Here is a 15813-nt window from a genome sequence, read left to right as displayed (position 1 = left end):
AACTTAACTCTGGTGCCGTGTCACATATAGAAATTTTTTGATATTTGCAACCATAGTAAAACAAAGACTTATATTTTTGATATTTATTTTATATATTTAAATGCCATTTAACAAAGAAAAATCAACCAAAAAAATGAGTTCGCGTGTCACCTCTGAGACACGTGTCATAGGTTCGCCATCACTGTCCTAGGCAGAGGACACAGCAAGTGCAAAGGCCCTGAGTCTGGACCAAGGAGGCCAGTGTGATTGGAGCAGGTTGAGCAAGAGGGTAGGAGAGGAGAGGTCAGAATCAGTGGGGTCAGATTGTGTCAGACTGGGCAGGTCTAGTGATGAGTTTGGATTATATTCTAAACCACAATGAGAAGCCTATTAGGACTTTGAGCAATTCTGGTATCTCCAGGGTCTAAAGAATTAGAGGCCCAAAGAGGATGTTCAAAGGGCCAATATGCACATGAAAGATGCTCCACTTCTTAGTCATTAGGGAAATACAAATCAAACCACAATAACATACCACATCACACCCGCTCCAATGGCTAGAATAAAAAAGACAATAACAAGTGTTGGTGAAGATATGAAGAAACTAACCCTCATACACTGGTGGTGGGTATGTAAGATGGTACAGTCACTTTGGAAAAATCTGGTAGTTCCTCAAAATGTTAAACGTAGAGTTACCCTATGACTCAGTAATTCCACTCCCAAGATATCTACCCAAGGGAAATGAAAACATGTCCACACAAAAACTTGCACATTAATGTGCACAGGAGCATTATTCACAATAGTCAAAAAGTGGAAAGAACCCAAATGTCCGTCAACTGATAACTGGGGAGATAAAATGCAGTATATCCGTACCATGGAATATAATTCAACAATAAAAAGAAATTAAGCACTGATCATGCTACAACATGATGCACCTTGAAAACACGCTAAAGGAAAAAAGTCATTCACAGAGAACCACATATTGTATGATTACAATATGTAAATGTCCAGATTAAACAATGCCTAAAGCAGGGGGAAGAACAGGGGTGTGGGAATGTGGGGGAGACAATGAAGGGGTACAGGGTTTCTATTGAGGGTAATTAAAATGTTCTAAGATTGATTGTGGAGAGGGATGTACAACTCTGCAAATACTAAATGCCACTGAACTGTACACTTTATTTTTTTTTACTATTATCTCCCACATTGATATTTATTACATTAACATGTATAACAAAAATAAGTAACAAGTTCAGTAACTGATTCATATTAACAAGGTTTCATTTTGATCCTTTAGCCAATTTGAAAAAAAAAGCCATTATCGATCAAAGGAATTAAAAGGAAAAAGCACCTTTTCCATGTTACATGTAGTATTTTTAAACACAATGGCTCTGAACTCCAAACAGATATCAGATGCAAAATCCAACTGTAGGACTCTCATTTTAATTAAGATTACAAAATGAAAAAAAAAAATTACAAAATGGACCTTTCTTACATTTTTTACTGTACTTATACAGTTATTTTAAAAAACATGTTTTAACTATTGGGCTGAAACTGAAAATACATCTGTGAGAAGTATTCTTCACAGTAAAACTTTTTGGAAATATTTTTTGTTACTTCAATCAAGTGCTGAAGGGATTTTATTCTAAAATCTCGGGCTAGAAATTAAACTTCAACACTTCCATCCTTGGGTAATACAATTATGAATATTCAGAAATCCAGATACCGCTTACTTATCAGCATTTCAGAACTATGCCTGATAAGTGACATTTGAAAAAAACTAATACAGGATTAGAACTTATATGATTGAAACCATCTAAAGTCATCTTTACGTTTTATATTTACAGTATTGTCCAGGAGAAATTAAAAATGAACTGTACACTATGTTTTTCTTTTAAATATTGATTGCTTCACGAGTTTGAGTGGCATCCTTGCAGAAGGGCCATACTAACCTTCTCTATAGCATTTCAATTTTTAAAAAAAATATATTTTATTGATTTTTTACAGAGAGGAAGGGAGAGAGATAGAGAGTTAGAAACATCGATGAGAGAGAAACATCGATCAGCTGCCTCCTGCACATCTCCTACTGGGGATGTGCCTGCAACCCAGGTACATGCCCTTGGCCGGAATCGAACCTGGGACCTTTCAGTCCGCAGGCTGACGCTCTATCCACTGAGCCAAACCGGCTTCGGCAGCATTTCAATTTTATTAGTAGTATAAGTGCCTTCTAAATGAGTGTCCTAGAAAACAGAAGTTGTTCTGGCATTCACAATTCACAACATGGAAAAAACTAGAGGGAGTCTCTTACACAAAGCTTGTCCATTGCCCGGGAAACATTCAAAGCCGCTAAATTACAGAGCATCCAAGCAAAGAAAATCAGGTAGCAACAGACATTCTCATAGTTGCCCTGACAAGGTACCACTGACTGTCTCTAGGGAGAACAGGGAAGGTGAGGACCAGGAAGTGGAAAGATATTTACCTTCTTCTATCACAGGTGTATTATTTACATCATTTAACTTTGTGCATGTGTTACTTCCATCCATTAAAAATAATTAATAAAAATAAACACTGAAAAAAATCCATGCTGCTAAAGAATATTGCTTGGCAAAGAGAAATAATTGTAAGGTATTTTAAGTTAAAAAGCAGGCTATTACAATTTTCAAAATGACATGATTTTTGAAAAATGTATACACATAAATAAATATGTTTAGAAAGAGGGCTAAACTGCATAAAATACCTACCATTCTGGTGGTACATGGTAAGAAGCCAATAAAAGTTAGCTGCTGTTGTTGTTGTTTCATTATTATTGGTATCCAATATTAAAAATGGGTATCCCTGAGTGGTGGAATTTGAACTCAGTTTCCCACTGTATTTTGCAACAAACATTTATTATTTTTGTTACTGGTTTAAAACAGTTTCTGAAACTCAGCATTATTGACACTTTGGGCTAGAAAATTCTTTATCTTTTAAAGATTTTTAAAAAATTAACGAGAGAGAGAGAGAGAGAGAGAGAGAGAGAGAGAGAGAGAGAAACATTGATGTGAGAGTGGAACATCTATCTGCTGCCTGCTGCTACCAGGGATCGAGCCCACAATGACCGGAATCAAACCAGCAACCTTTCCTTGCACAGATGACACCCAACCAACTGGACCACACTGGCAGAGCCGGCCGGATCATTCTTATGTACAGGCTGTCCTGTGCACTGCAGGATGTTTAGCAACATACCTGGCCTCTACCCACTGCATTTCCCAAGTTCTATCAACCAAAAATGTCTCAGACATTGGCAGATGTTCCTAGGGGGCAACATCACCCATGTTTGAGAACCACTAGGTTAAAATATATATTATTTGCTCAAACTGGATGAGTAACACACACATGTTCATTTCTTTCAACTGTACATATATATTATATACTCTTGTATAAAGGGCATATGTTATAATCTAAATTTTAAAGAACAGATAGGTATTATTTTAAAAATAAAGTGGCATGAGTTACACTGATTAAAACATAAAACTAAGATGATCATTGTTAACACTTCTTTATTATTACAAGAATCTCTAGCATTTCTGACACTCAGGTGTCAGGTGCTTTTTAGACAATTTTTATTCCTTGGCCCTGGCTGGGTAGCTCAGTTGTTTAGAGTGTCATTCCTTTACACCAAGATTTCCGGTTAGATCTCAGGTCAGGGCACATACAAGAAGCAACCAAAGAATGCATACATAAGTGGAACAACAAATCTCTCTCTCTCTCTCCCCCTTCTTCCCTCCCTCCCCTCCTTTCCTTCTCTAAAATCAATTAAAATTTTTTTCGTTCCTCACAACCTCCAGTTTACAGATTAAGAAGCTGAGGCTCAGAGAAGTTAAGCAACTCACCCAAAATCACCAGCTGAATTGCAAGACCTCTGCTTGGGAACCTGAGGACCACAAGCCCAGCCTCCCCCTGGATGCCGAGTGCTCGCAGCCAATCATCAGGCACAAAGAAACAAAACACACCAAGGAGATACAATGTCCTGTTGGGGCCTGACACGGCATTCAAACACCATTCTGCCACTTAGCAAGGCCATGGTCCCTGGCAAGCGACTCTACCTTTCTAAGTCCATTTCCTCCTCTGTAAAAGGGGGGAAGAGAAATACGCACTTCACAGGCTGTAGGACTAAAGCAGATAACCCCTGTCACGTGCTTACATCAGAGCCGGGCACACTGGTCACTTACAGTAACTGCTCACAGCTCTTACACGCCTGGCCGTAAAGAGCACAGTCGGCGGTCATTACTTAGCGAAGGACTGAGTGACAGCAGGGAACCTGAAAGATCACAAAGCGCCTTCCAGATGATCCCACTGGGTCCAGAGAGGGGTCAGTGGCCTGCCTGCGGGCACTCAGCGAGACGTGGGTCCAGATGGCAGCACGCAGAGCCCTGCGGATCAGGACCCACCAAAAAGGCCAGGAGGGGGCTTCCAGGCCGCCCGCGCGGGGTCGCTAGGGGCCCACTCACCGAAATGATTCCAGTCCCACTCGCTGAGCGTGTCCATGTTGCGGCACAAGTCGTCCAGCACCCAGGAGGGCAGCTGGTAGATGTAGCAGGACATGGCGGGACCGAAAGTGCCGGCGGAGAGCTCCCGGGAGACTGAACGCAACGCCGAGGCACTCGGCTTCTTTACTCCGGGGCTGGGCGTCCCACCTCGCCCCGCCTCCCGGGGGTGGGCGGAGCCAGCGCTGGACACCACTGCCCTCCAGCGGCGATGTGGGGCGCGGCGCCGGCAGGCGGCTGGACCGGAGCTGCTGGGAAACCAAAAGGGTAAGAGCTGGGAGGGGAAACTGAGGCCCAGAGTGGAGACACGGTTAAGGCCATCCGAGAATTCCGCGTCAGTCCTAGGAGACCTGACTTTACTGCCTGTGCTTGTGGCGCTCTGCCACATATAATTCAGGAATTCTTCTAGGTGTTGGGGATGTGTAAGTAGAGAAAGCCTATAAAAGTCTGGCAGGTGTGGGTCAATGATTCTCTCTCATCGTTGATGTTTCTCTCTCTCTCTCTCCCTCTCCCTTCTTCTCTCTGAAATCAATCAATAAAAAAAAGTCCTTGCTTTCACGGTACTTACACTCTAGATGAGGGTGACGAGGAGGAAACAGCAATAACTAATCAACATACTGAATAAGTATGTTACATGGTTTGTTAAAACATAATAAGTGCTACTGCCAAAAAGCAAAAGGGAAGTTGACTAAGGGAAATTAGGAATTCAGAGCTACTATGGGGAGGACTAGTCAAGATAGACTTTATCACAATAATGGCTAATTTTTATTTGAGCAGCTACTATGTGCCAGGCACTGTTCTAGATGCTGGGGATACCTCTGAACAAAATCCCTGCCAGGGAGAGAGACAGACAGTAAGCAATAAAAATGCAAAATAAATAGGGGAGGAAGGGGGACATATGTAATACTTTCAACAATAAAGATTTAATTTAAAATTTTTAAATGCAAAATAATAACAGCATTATAGATGATAGGTAATGTTAGAGAACAAAAGTAGAGTATGATGAAAGGGAGTGGGGTGGCTAATTGCATATTCATTATCTTTTTTTCATATTCATTATCTTTGAATGTGATCAATATTATCGGAGGAATATGGTAAGAGGGACTGTGAGGCAAATTGAATGTTCAAATAGGGTATAAGGAGAACTTAAATTAATAATGACTAGAATTTATTGAACAGACTTCACCTGGGTTATTTCACTTATCCCTCACAATGACTCCATGAGGTAGGCAAGTGTTATTATCCCCATTCTACAGATGAGGAAACTGAGGCACAGAGAGGTTAAATAACTTGTTTAAACTCATACAAGTACTAAGAGGCAGAGCTGAGACTTGAAACCTAGCAATCTGACCACTGGCTACAAACGACCTCTTTAATAAAATAACTACTATAATAACACTACAACTTTATAGTGTGCTTTGCCTAAATTATTTTATATAATTCTCATAAGCCTATACTACAAATACTATTATTCCATTTTTACACAGAAGTAAACAGGTTTCAAGAGCTTAGGCAACATCATCGAGGGCAGATAAACAACTAAGAGTACCACTTGGCAGCTGTAAACACCAGCAATGGAGGATGGCTACAGAAGAAGGAAACTGAAATGAAAATGAGAAGTCCTAAGGCCAAGTTCCAGGTCTGTAACCAACAGGCTTTGTGACCCTGGATAGTGCATCTCACTTCTCAAGCCTTGCTTTCCACATCTATAAAATGGGACTAATCATCCCTACTGCTTATAGTTGTGAAGTGGATTGACAGCCATGTAGAACACCTACATGTTCCTTGCATAGACAATGTACTTAAAAAATGGTAGCTGCCACTGATAACATTTTTTAAGTACATTGTCTATGCAAGGAACATGTAGGTGTTCTACATGGCTGAAAGAGTGCTCCACTGCTTGTAAGGCACTGTACTCCACCGATACATAGATGGTTTTCCCTTGAGTAAAGGACAACAAATTCATTTAAAATAGAAAAGAGCATATTGACCAGTTGGCTCCTGTACGCATGCTGACTGGGAACTGAACCCAAAACCCAGGCATGTTCCCTGACCAGGAATTGAACCCTGGACTTTAATGGGAAACTATGACATGGTATTAGGCAGCACCGTGACTACCACAGAGTAGCACTGAGGTGCTAAGAATGCTAAGACAGCCCTAGTTGGTTTGGCTCAGTGGATAGAGCATTGGCCTGTGGACTGAAGGGTCCCGGGTTCAATTCTGGTCAAGGGCACATGCTGGGGTTGTGGGCTCGATCCCCGGTAGGGGGCATGCAGGAGGCAGTCAATCAATGATTCTCTCTGATCATTGATGTTTCTATCTCTTTCTCCCTCTCCCTTACTTTCTGAAATCAATAAAAATATATTTTTGAAAAAAAAGAATGCTAATACACAAAAGTCTAGTATTAAGTATCTGGAAAGCTCTCACTGGTATTCCTAAGGCCAGAGTGCAAAACATTAATACCTATTTCATATCCTCAGTGCACACTGATTTCTAGCCCAGTGCTCTGACCTTTTATTACCTTTTCAATATAAGCACTGGTGAAATGTTAACCACTTATCTTGTTTTTTGCTTCTTTTTTAAATAGACTTTTAAAGAGCAGTTTTAGGTTTACAACATAATTGAGAGGAATAGGGATTTCCCATATACCTCTTGCCCCCACACAGTCTCCCCTATTATCAACATTCCCTACCAGAGTGATACATTTGTTGTAATTAATGAACCTACTATGACACATCATTATTACCCAAAGTCCATAGTTTGGAGTTCCCTCTTGGTGTTGAACATTCTATGGGCTTGGACAAATGTATAATGTCATAGATCATGCAGTGTAGTGCATAATATAGCATATATATAGAAACATACATAATAGTTTCACTGCCCTAAAAAATCCTGTGATCTGCCTAGTCATTCCCCTCTCCCCTCAAACTCTGGCAACCACTGATGTTTTTACATCATAATTTTGCCTTTTCCAGAATATCGTATAGTTGGAATTATACAGTATGTGACTTTTTTTATATTGGCTTCTTTCATTTAGTATTAAGCATCTTTCCTCCATGTATTTTCATGGTTGACAGCTCATGTCTCTTTAGTGCTGAAGAATTCATTGTGTGCCCTGGCTGGGTAGCTCTGTTGGTTAGAGCATTGAACCAATACGCCAAGGTTGCTGGTTCCATCCCTCGTCAGGGCACTTACAAGAATGAGTGCATAAATAAGTGGGACAACAAATCGGTTTATCTTGCTCTCCCTTTCTCTAAAATCAACTTTTGAAAAAATATATTGTCTGGATGTACCACATTTTATTTATCTATCACCTACTGAAGGACATCTTAGTTGCTTCCAAGTTTTGGCAATTATGAATGAAGCTGTTATAAATATCCATGTGCAGTGTTTTCAATGTTAAGTTTTGAACTCCTGTGAGTAAGTACTAAGGAACACAATTGGTGAATAGTATGGTAAGAGTATGTTTACCCTCGCCAGCATTTGGTGGTGTCAGTATCACAGAGTGTCGACTTCTTTCTTTTTTTTCTTTTTTTAAAAAAATATTTTATTGATTTTTTACAGAGAGGAAGGGAGAGAGAGTTAGAAACATCGATCAGCTGCCTCCTCACACTCCCCATTGGGGATGTGCCCGAAACCAAGGTACATGCCCTTGACCAGAATCGAGCCTGGGACCCTTGAGTCTGCAGACTGATGCTCTATCCACTGAGCCAAACCGGGTAGGGCAAGTGTGGCCTTCTTAATAGTGTCTTATGGGATCTCATTTCAATTTTCATTTCCCTGATAACACATGATGTGAAGCATCTTTTCACATGCTTAGTTGCTATCTGTGTATCTTCTTTTTATTTATTTTTTTAAGTTGATTTTACAGAGACAAGAAGGGGAGAAACATCGACTTGTTGTTCCACTCACTTATGCATTCACTGACTGATGCTCGTATGTTACCTGACCAGGGATGTAATCTTCAACCGTGGCTTATCAGGACACAACCAACTGAGCTACCCGGCCAGAGCTGTGTATCTTCTTCAGTGAGGAATCTGTTACGGTTGGTTCTGTTTTCATGAAAAAAACAACAACAACAAAAAACCTACAAAAAACTTTGTTCCAACGTAAGTATATTTCTTAATAGTTTTTAGTAGTGCTTAACATTTTTAGTGATATATCATATTTATGAGAAAAATAAAGTTAAAAGAAACAATGGTTTTAAAAAAAAACAACAGTGTTGGAAAGAGAAGGAACTGAGAATGAAGTGAGCTGCTTGTGTCTGCTACTCCCTCCCCACCTTAAGCCTTTAAAAAAAAAACTGGCTTTTAGGCCTCTCCAAGAGAGAAGAGCCTAGTTAAAATAACACTAAGCACACCCTTCCTATTTCCTTTACTCAGCACCATTTAATGAATTAAAGTTTTTTTAAACTCAAAATAGGAAACAGCACAGTCTTTTAATACATTTAATACATTCATAAGACTTCAAACAAAAAACATATTATTCATGCTACAGATTTTCAATCTTCCTTGGACAACACAAAAAACACAGTACTAAAATTGCATGTTTTAACAACTGGAACATGAAATCTCATTTTGACACAGACAGGTTAAAAATAAAATAACACCAACACTGAACTAATCCAGCACCAGCAGACTTCCTTAAATCCCCATCCTATCCAACTATGGAACTCACATTGCGACCTTCTGTACTAGCATTCCTTTTTCCCTACCTAAAAAATTAGATATTTATAGCTATTTCACTGAATGAGTGCTACAACAGGCTCTTTTCTCTCAGAGCGGCCTAAAAGCCAACTATTTTGCTGAATGTTGAAGCGGGGAACCAGACTGGGTGAAACAACGTATAGTGAGAGAACTTCGGGGTGTTTGTTTCATTCACTTCATTCTGCGGAGCACAGGAATTGTGCTCAAAGGTTAGCACAGAAACTAAAGAAATTTCCCAACATTATTTTACAAGACAAAGATTGCACTAATGTCTATGGAGAGCTTATAAAGATGCCATAGAAGATATTTAAGTTAAATGAGAAAGAATATAAAATTGTATGTACAATATAACCTCAACTATGTAAAAACAAACTAACCAAAAGTTGCCCTAAAAGGGGCTGAAAATTCAAAATGTTAAGTTAGTGATTGTGTTTAAGTAGTTTATCTGTAGTGACCTTTTTCTTCCTTTTACTTTTCTGTCTTTTCCAAAAATTTATCTACTGATTTTTTTTAAAACTGTTACACAAAAGGAAGCCTGATAGAAGTACTGAATGAATTTAAGTCCAGCCTATAAGAAAGTATAAAATATAAAACATTCCAGGCTACTCTTTGAATCCACTGTGTGTGAGCAGTAACTTCCCAGAGCTGCGAGGGCTTTGTCCTCTCCTCCAGCCAGGTGCTAAGTGTCACCATATCCTGCCGGATGGAAAATGTTGAACCAAACAGAAATGTCATGGATTTACAAAAAGAAACAGAAATACCCACACTTGCCAGAAACCTATTTACAGTATGGTAGTATCTCCTTCATATTAAACAAGAGGACAGCTCTTTTCTCCTATCTCTGGGTAGATGTCAAGTTTCAAAAGAGCTAGCATCACAGTAACTGTAAAAAGCTAATCCTGGTTTAGAAACAGTAATAAAACAGCACTGGAACAATAGTGAACAGAAAAAAAGCACAAAATTTATAAAATTATAAAAAGTGCTTTCTATAAAAATGATTCCCTTTAAAACATTTATTTACTGTACACACTTTAAGGTCCCCTATTTTCCCCCTGCAAAAAAGGGCAAACCTTCCAAATACTTTCTACCAAAATATCCACTGGTTTGTTCATTCAACAAACACTGATGAAGGCTCATAATGTGAGAGGCACTGGGGTCTCCAAGAGCAGACAGATTTGTCCCTACCTCAAGGACATCTCAGTCTTCTCAAAGCAGGAGGCAAACTTATCACCAACCACAACACAGCAATTAAAAGCAGACACCACTGCTTTCTTACAATCAAAGAATATGCTACAATTCTCACTGAATTACTTACACTTTCCTGACTTCCAAGGAGGCAACTACTTTCCCTTCATAAACACTTCTAAAGGGCAGACATTACATTTTGTGATATTGGCCCCTAAACAGCACAATACCTAGTGAAGTCAGATAACTTTCTTTTAAGCAATGGAGCATTTTTTACTCTAAGAATGAGACCTTGACACTGAGCATAAGTGACCAGTCCTGTATCTAGATTACGACTAGCCCGTTCCATCAACGGCTGAGACTTAGGAGTGCAAATTTCAGTTAAAATCTTCAGTCTCCTCTCCCATCCGCTGGTTTTCAATATGCTCCTGTGTCAGCCGCTCCAGGTCTTTCTTCACATTTGGGTGGTCTTCCAGGTCTTCGTAGAGTGACCTCACAATGTCCAGTCTCCTGTAATTCTCAGGCTTGACTAGGCTTCGGACAACCTGCAGGCATCGCTCTTTTAGGGTATACACTGTAAGGGCAGAAAACCGAATCTTCAGCAGCAAAATTCAGGTAGGCCTTCAGACAAGGGATGAGCAAGAGCCTTTGCCAACTATGGCAATTACATTTACTACAGATGGACCTCATTTTGGGCAAAAAAAAAGTGAGTACATGTACTGTGTCAGAATGTAATATGATGGCCCCAATCGACATTTCATGGCATTCATAAACTTGTTTACTAACTTCCCCTTGAAAGTGGACGGCTTGTGATGTGCTTTAATAACTGAAGTGACACTGTGACAATTTTGGGTCTAAGCCTTAAGCAACTTCAACTTTTACCCTCTCAGAAGCCCTGAGTTACCCTGCAGGAGAGGCCATACAAAGAGGGATAGGCACTGAGACTACATGGGAGAGAAGACTAGCCCTCAGCCAACATGCCAGGAGAAGACAGACACACCAATGACCACCCATGAGCAGAATAACCACCTAGCTGAACTCAGTCCAGACTGCAGAATTATGAACAAATCAAATGGTTGTTGTTAGTTTTGGGGTAGTTGTCACACAGCAATAAGTAATCAAAACAGTATATAACTGAATTTGGGGTAACTAAAATCTGATTTTACTTACTCTCTAAGGGTACTCCATTTATCAATGATCATTTTTGTATACCCATTTTTTAAAAACAGAATCTATATATTAGCTTGAACCTTATAAAGATGCAAATACTTAGTATGATGTGTTTTTTAAATTCCATAAGAACATCAGTTTCTTTTTTTTTTAAATATATTTTTATTGATTTTAGAGAGAGGAAGGGAGAGGGAGAGAGAGCTAGAAACATCAATGAGAGAGAATCATTGATTGGCTACCTCCTGCACATCCCCTAATGGGGATCAAGCCCACAACCGGGGCATGTGGCCTGACTGGGAATTGAATGGTGACCTCCTGGTTCACAGGATGATGCTCAACCACTGAGCCACACCAGCAGGTTCAACTTAATCACTGTGGGTTAATGTTCAATTCAGTTATCTTTTTTAAACCCCTGACTGGCACTGAGCTTGACTGGGTTAGATTACATTTAAAAATACAATACTAGAAGTCATATAAACAAGCCATAATATCAATCCCCTATACTTTGTTCTTCTGAAACTCCAAGGCATAATTCTGCTCCAAGACCAGAGTAACAAAATGCATTAATAAGTCTACAATCAGATATTTTAATTTAGCCCAACTCTGACAAGCCCAAAGATATTTTAATTTTTTTAGAGAGAGAGGAAGAGAGAAACATCGATGCGATAGCAAAACATAGACTGGCTGTCTCCTCATACCCCCTCCTGGGGATGGAACCTGAAACCCAGCATTTGCCCTGACTGGCAATCGAAGGAGCAACCTTTGGGTGCACAGGATGATGCCCAACCAACTGAGCCACACTGGCCAGGGCCCAAAGAGCTTTTCTAAATATATATTTTTTATTGATTTCAGAGAAGAGAGAGGGAGAGAGAGACTGAAACATCAATGATGAGGGAGGATCACTGATCAGCTGCCTCCTGCACATCCCCTACTGGGGATCAAGCCCACAATCCAAGCATGTTCCCTGGTTGGGAACCAAACCATGACCTCGTGTTTCATAGGTCAATTTCTGAGCCACACCGGCCTGTCTCAAAGAACTTTCGAAACATCACAACACCTTTGCTCAATACAGAGCCTACAAACACATTACTTCCATTTTAAATGTGGTGGAGAATAAGATACAGAAAGGCTGAATACCTGGTTGAGCATCAGACGAAAATCAGTAAGGGCTTGACTCCTGTAAGTGGCCTTTCCCCTACTTGTAACAGCCTTATCTTTTTAAAAAGTAAGATGGGGGGGAAAAAAGTAAGATGGCACAACAGTACCTGGTAGTGTGATGTTGGCAAAAATCGGCTGTCCATCAACATTGAGAGATGGCACAAATAGTTCCGTTTGGTTAACCAGAAGCCCATCATATGTCCCAGCATCGCGGAAGAGCCAAAGGTGCCCTGTAATTACAAGCAGAAGCTGTTAAGTAGGCACACACCCATTTCCTTCATCATCCTGGACTGACAATGAAATACTTGCCATTCTGCTTAAGTGTCATGCAAAATATCATAATACAGTATTAGCTTACTCAATCCTACAATAGATGCATTTACCGATGAGGAAATAGGTCTGAAAAAGCCAAGTAAGTGACTTGCTCAAGGCAAAAGGGCCAGTAAATAGAAGGGCATGTACGAGGCTCCAATCCTATCCCTATCTTCTGCCATGGAGGAAAAGCAAATCACAACACTGCAAACTAAAAGAGCGGAGGTCACTGACTCCTCAAATCTGTGTTTCTCAAAAACAAGAAGATGCAGTCCTGGCCGGTGTGGCTCAGTGGTAGAGCATTAGCCTGCGCACCAGAGGGTTGAGGATTCTATTCCAGTCAAGGGCACATACCTGGATTACAGGTCTGATCCTCAGCCCACCCCTAATCCTCTCGGAACCCCCTCTCACTCACCCTCCACCCCTCACCCCCATCAGAAGCATGTGGGAGGCAACCAATTGATTTGTCTCTCACATCCATGTTTCTCTCTCCCCCTCCTATTCCCTCCCATTTTCTCTAGAAAAATCAATGGAATAATATCCTCACTCCTCAGGTGAAGATTGAAAAGAAAAAAGAAGTTGCTAAAACCCCATGTTGAGAGAAAGAAGCCAGACAGAAAGTGTACATTTTGCAGGATCAGATGAAACCAATCTATGACACAAAAAATCATAAGAGTAGTTGCCTCTGAGAGGGAAGGGGCAAGAGGGTACTTTCATGGGGTGATAGACATGTTTAATCTATAACTTGATTTAGGTGTTGCTACATTTGTCAAAACACATCAAACCCTAAGATCTGTACATTTATACTCTATGTAATTTACTCCTGAATATGAGAAACAAATAATCACATGCAAGAGAGAGGAAGAGAGAGAGGCGTAGGCAAACCTCTAGGCTTAATTCTGTTTAAGGAGGGAGGAGGTGTCTCTCAGAAAAAATACAGCATGTGTTTCTGGGATATAAACTTACCTGAAGATTTGATGGGAAAATTTAAGAAATATAAACTGGTCATTTTTTTGTTGTGGTAAAATATACATAACATAAAATTGACCATTTAAACCATTTTATAAGTGTATAGTTCAGTGACATTAAGTATACTCACCTGGTAATATATATATTTATACATATATTAATCCTCACCCAAGGATATGTTTTTACTGATTTTTTTTGAGAGAGAGAGGAAGGGAGGGAGAGATGGAGAGAGAGAGAGAGAGAGAGAGAGAGAGAGAGAGAGAGAGAAACATGAATTAGTTGCCTCCTACACACTCCAACAGGGGATCAAACCTGAAACCCGGGTATATGCCCTGACTGGGGATCGAACCTTGACCCTTTGGTGCACAGGAGATGCTTGCTCCAACCATCTGAGCCATACCAGCCACCTGGCACAATACATAGTTATTACAATACTAGAGGCCTGGTGCACAAAATTTGTGCATGGTGGGGTCCCTAGGCCTGGCTGGCAATCAGGGCCGATCAGGTTCCCCGCCTCCCCACCTCCCCCCCCGCCTTCCTTCCCTGCCACCTCACCTGGTCTGCTGCCACCCATCCCCTGGTTCCGTGTCCCAAACCAGGGCCCAGCCCTGATCGGGCAATCAGGACCTGCCGGCTGGGGGGAGGGACCGGGAGGCTGGATAGGGGCCTGCCAGCCAAGGGGGAGGCGGGTAGCTGCCACCGTGGGCCTGGACTGATTGGGGCCTGCTGGCTGAGGGGAGGGACTCAAGTGATTGGCTGCCGGGGAGCTGGCCCTGGGTGGGGGGGGCGCCTGGGAAATGGGCTGCGTTTGCCACCACCTACCCCAGTTCCCTGTCCAAGCCCGGGGCCTGGCCCTGATTGGGCAATTGGGGCCTGCCAGCTGCAGGGAGGTACCAGGAGGTTGGCCAGCAGGCTCCATCAGTGATCGGGCCTGTGGGCTGGGGAAGCTCCTGTGTTAAGCATCTGCCCTCTGGTGATCAGTGTGTGTCATAGCGACGGGTCATTCCATTGTAACAGTTCCTTAGGCTTTTGTATTTATAGATTACTGACTACTAGAGGCCAGGTGCATGAATTCGTGCACGGGTGGGGTCGGGCCAGCGCCCCCCAATTGGGACTGATCCGGCGGGCCAGCTGGGAGAAGGGGCTGCAATCGGTTGGCCAGCCAGCCCCGCCCCCTGGTCAAACGCCTCCTTGAACTCCTGGTGGAAAGGACAATTTGTATATTAGCCTTTTATTATATAGGATAGGATATTCCCTATGCTGTACTTTGCATCCCTGTGACTATTTTGTAACTGCCAACTTGTACTTCTAAACCCCTTCAACTTTTTCACCCAGCCCCCCCAACTCGCCTCCCTTCTGTTCTCTGTATCTATGAGTCTATTTCTATGGTTGTGAGAATGAAGGGCGCCTAGGACTACTTTCTTCTTGAAAGTCATTGGGAGATTACTACCTCCTTAGGCAATAAGACCTAATCTCCCCCTTGGTTATTGCAACAGCTTCCTAACTGGTTCCTCAGCAGCAGTCTTCCCGGGCAAACAACTTTGCAACCCAACCTGAGCGAGCTTTTCAGAATGTAAATCTGACAATGTCCTGTCCCTGCTAGAAAACCTTTAATGGCCCCCACTTCCCTAGGAGTAAAATCGCCTTAGGGCTTCCTCTCCCACCATCCCATACCTTATCCTTCAGCCCATGTGGTTCCCTCTGCCTAGAACTGTCTTGGGTTGGCTAGCTCCCATCACCCTGCAGGACTCCCTTTTTTCTCTGAGAAGCTCTCCGTAGTTGAAACCACACGTGTACACACCACCCACCACCA

At 41.6% G+C, this 15813-nt stretch overlaps 1 protein-coding gene across 1 annotated transcript in view; it reads right to left on the bottom strand.

Moving 5' to 3' along the window:
- Positions 1-13389, bottom strand: part of IRAK2 (interleukin 1 receptor associated kinase 2) — a 79023-nt gene extending 65634 nt beyond the window's left edge. The window contains exons 1-3 of the mRNA XM_006758261.2: positions 12827-13389; positions 8446-10965; positions 4464-4747 (exon numbers count right to left, since the gene is read on the bottom strand). Of these exons, the coding sequence (XP_006758324.2) occupies positions 4464-4557 (94 nt within the window). The 5' untranslated portion in view covers positions 4558-4747; positions 8446-10965; positions 12827-13389. The remainder of the gene's footprint in view (positions 1-4463; positions 4748-8445; positions 10966-12826) is intronic.
- Between the last annotated feature and the right edge of the window lie 2424 nt (positions 13390-15813).

This window comes from Myotis davidii, unplaced genomic scaffold, assembly GCF_000327345.1.
Source record: "Myotis davidii unplaced genomic scaffold, ASM32734v1 scaffold73, whole genome shotgun sequence".
NCBI classification, from domain to species: domain Eukaryota; kingdom Metazoa; phylum Chordata; class Mammalia; order Chiroptera; family Vespertilionidae; genus Myotis; species Myotis davidii.
This window is presented reverse-complemented; position numbering and strand designations above follow the sequence as displayed.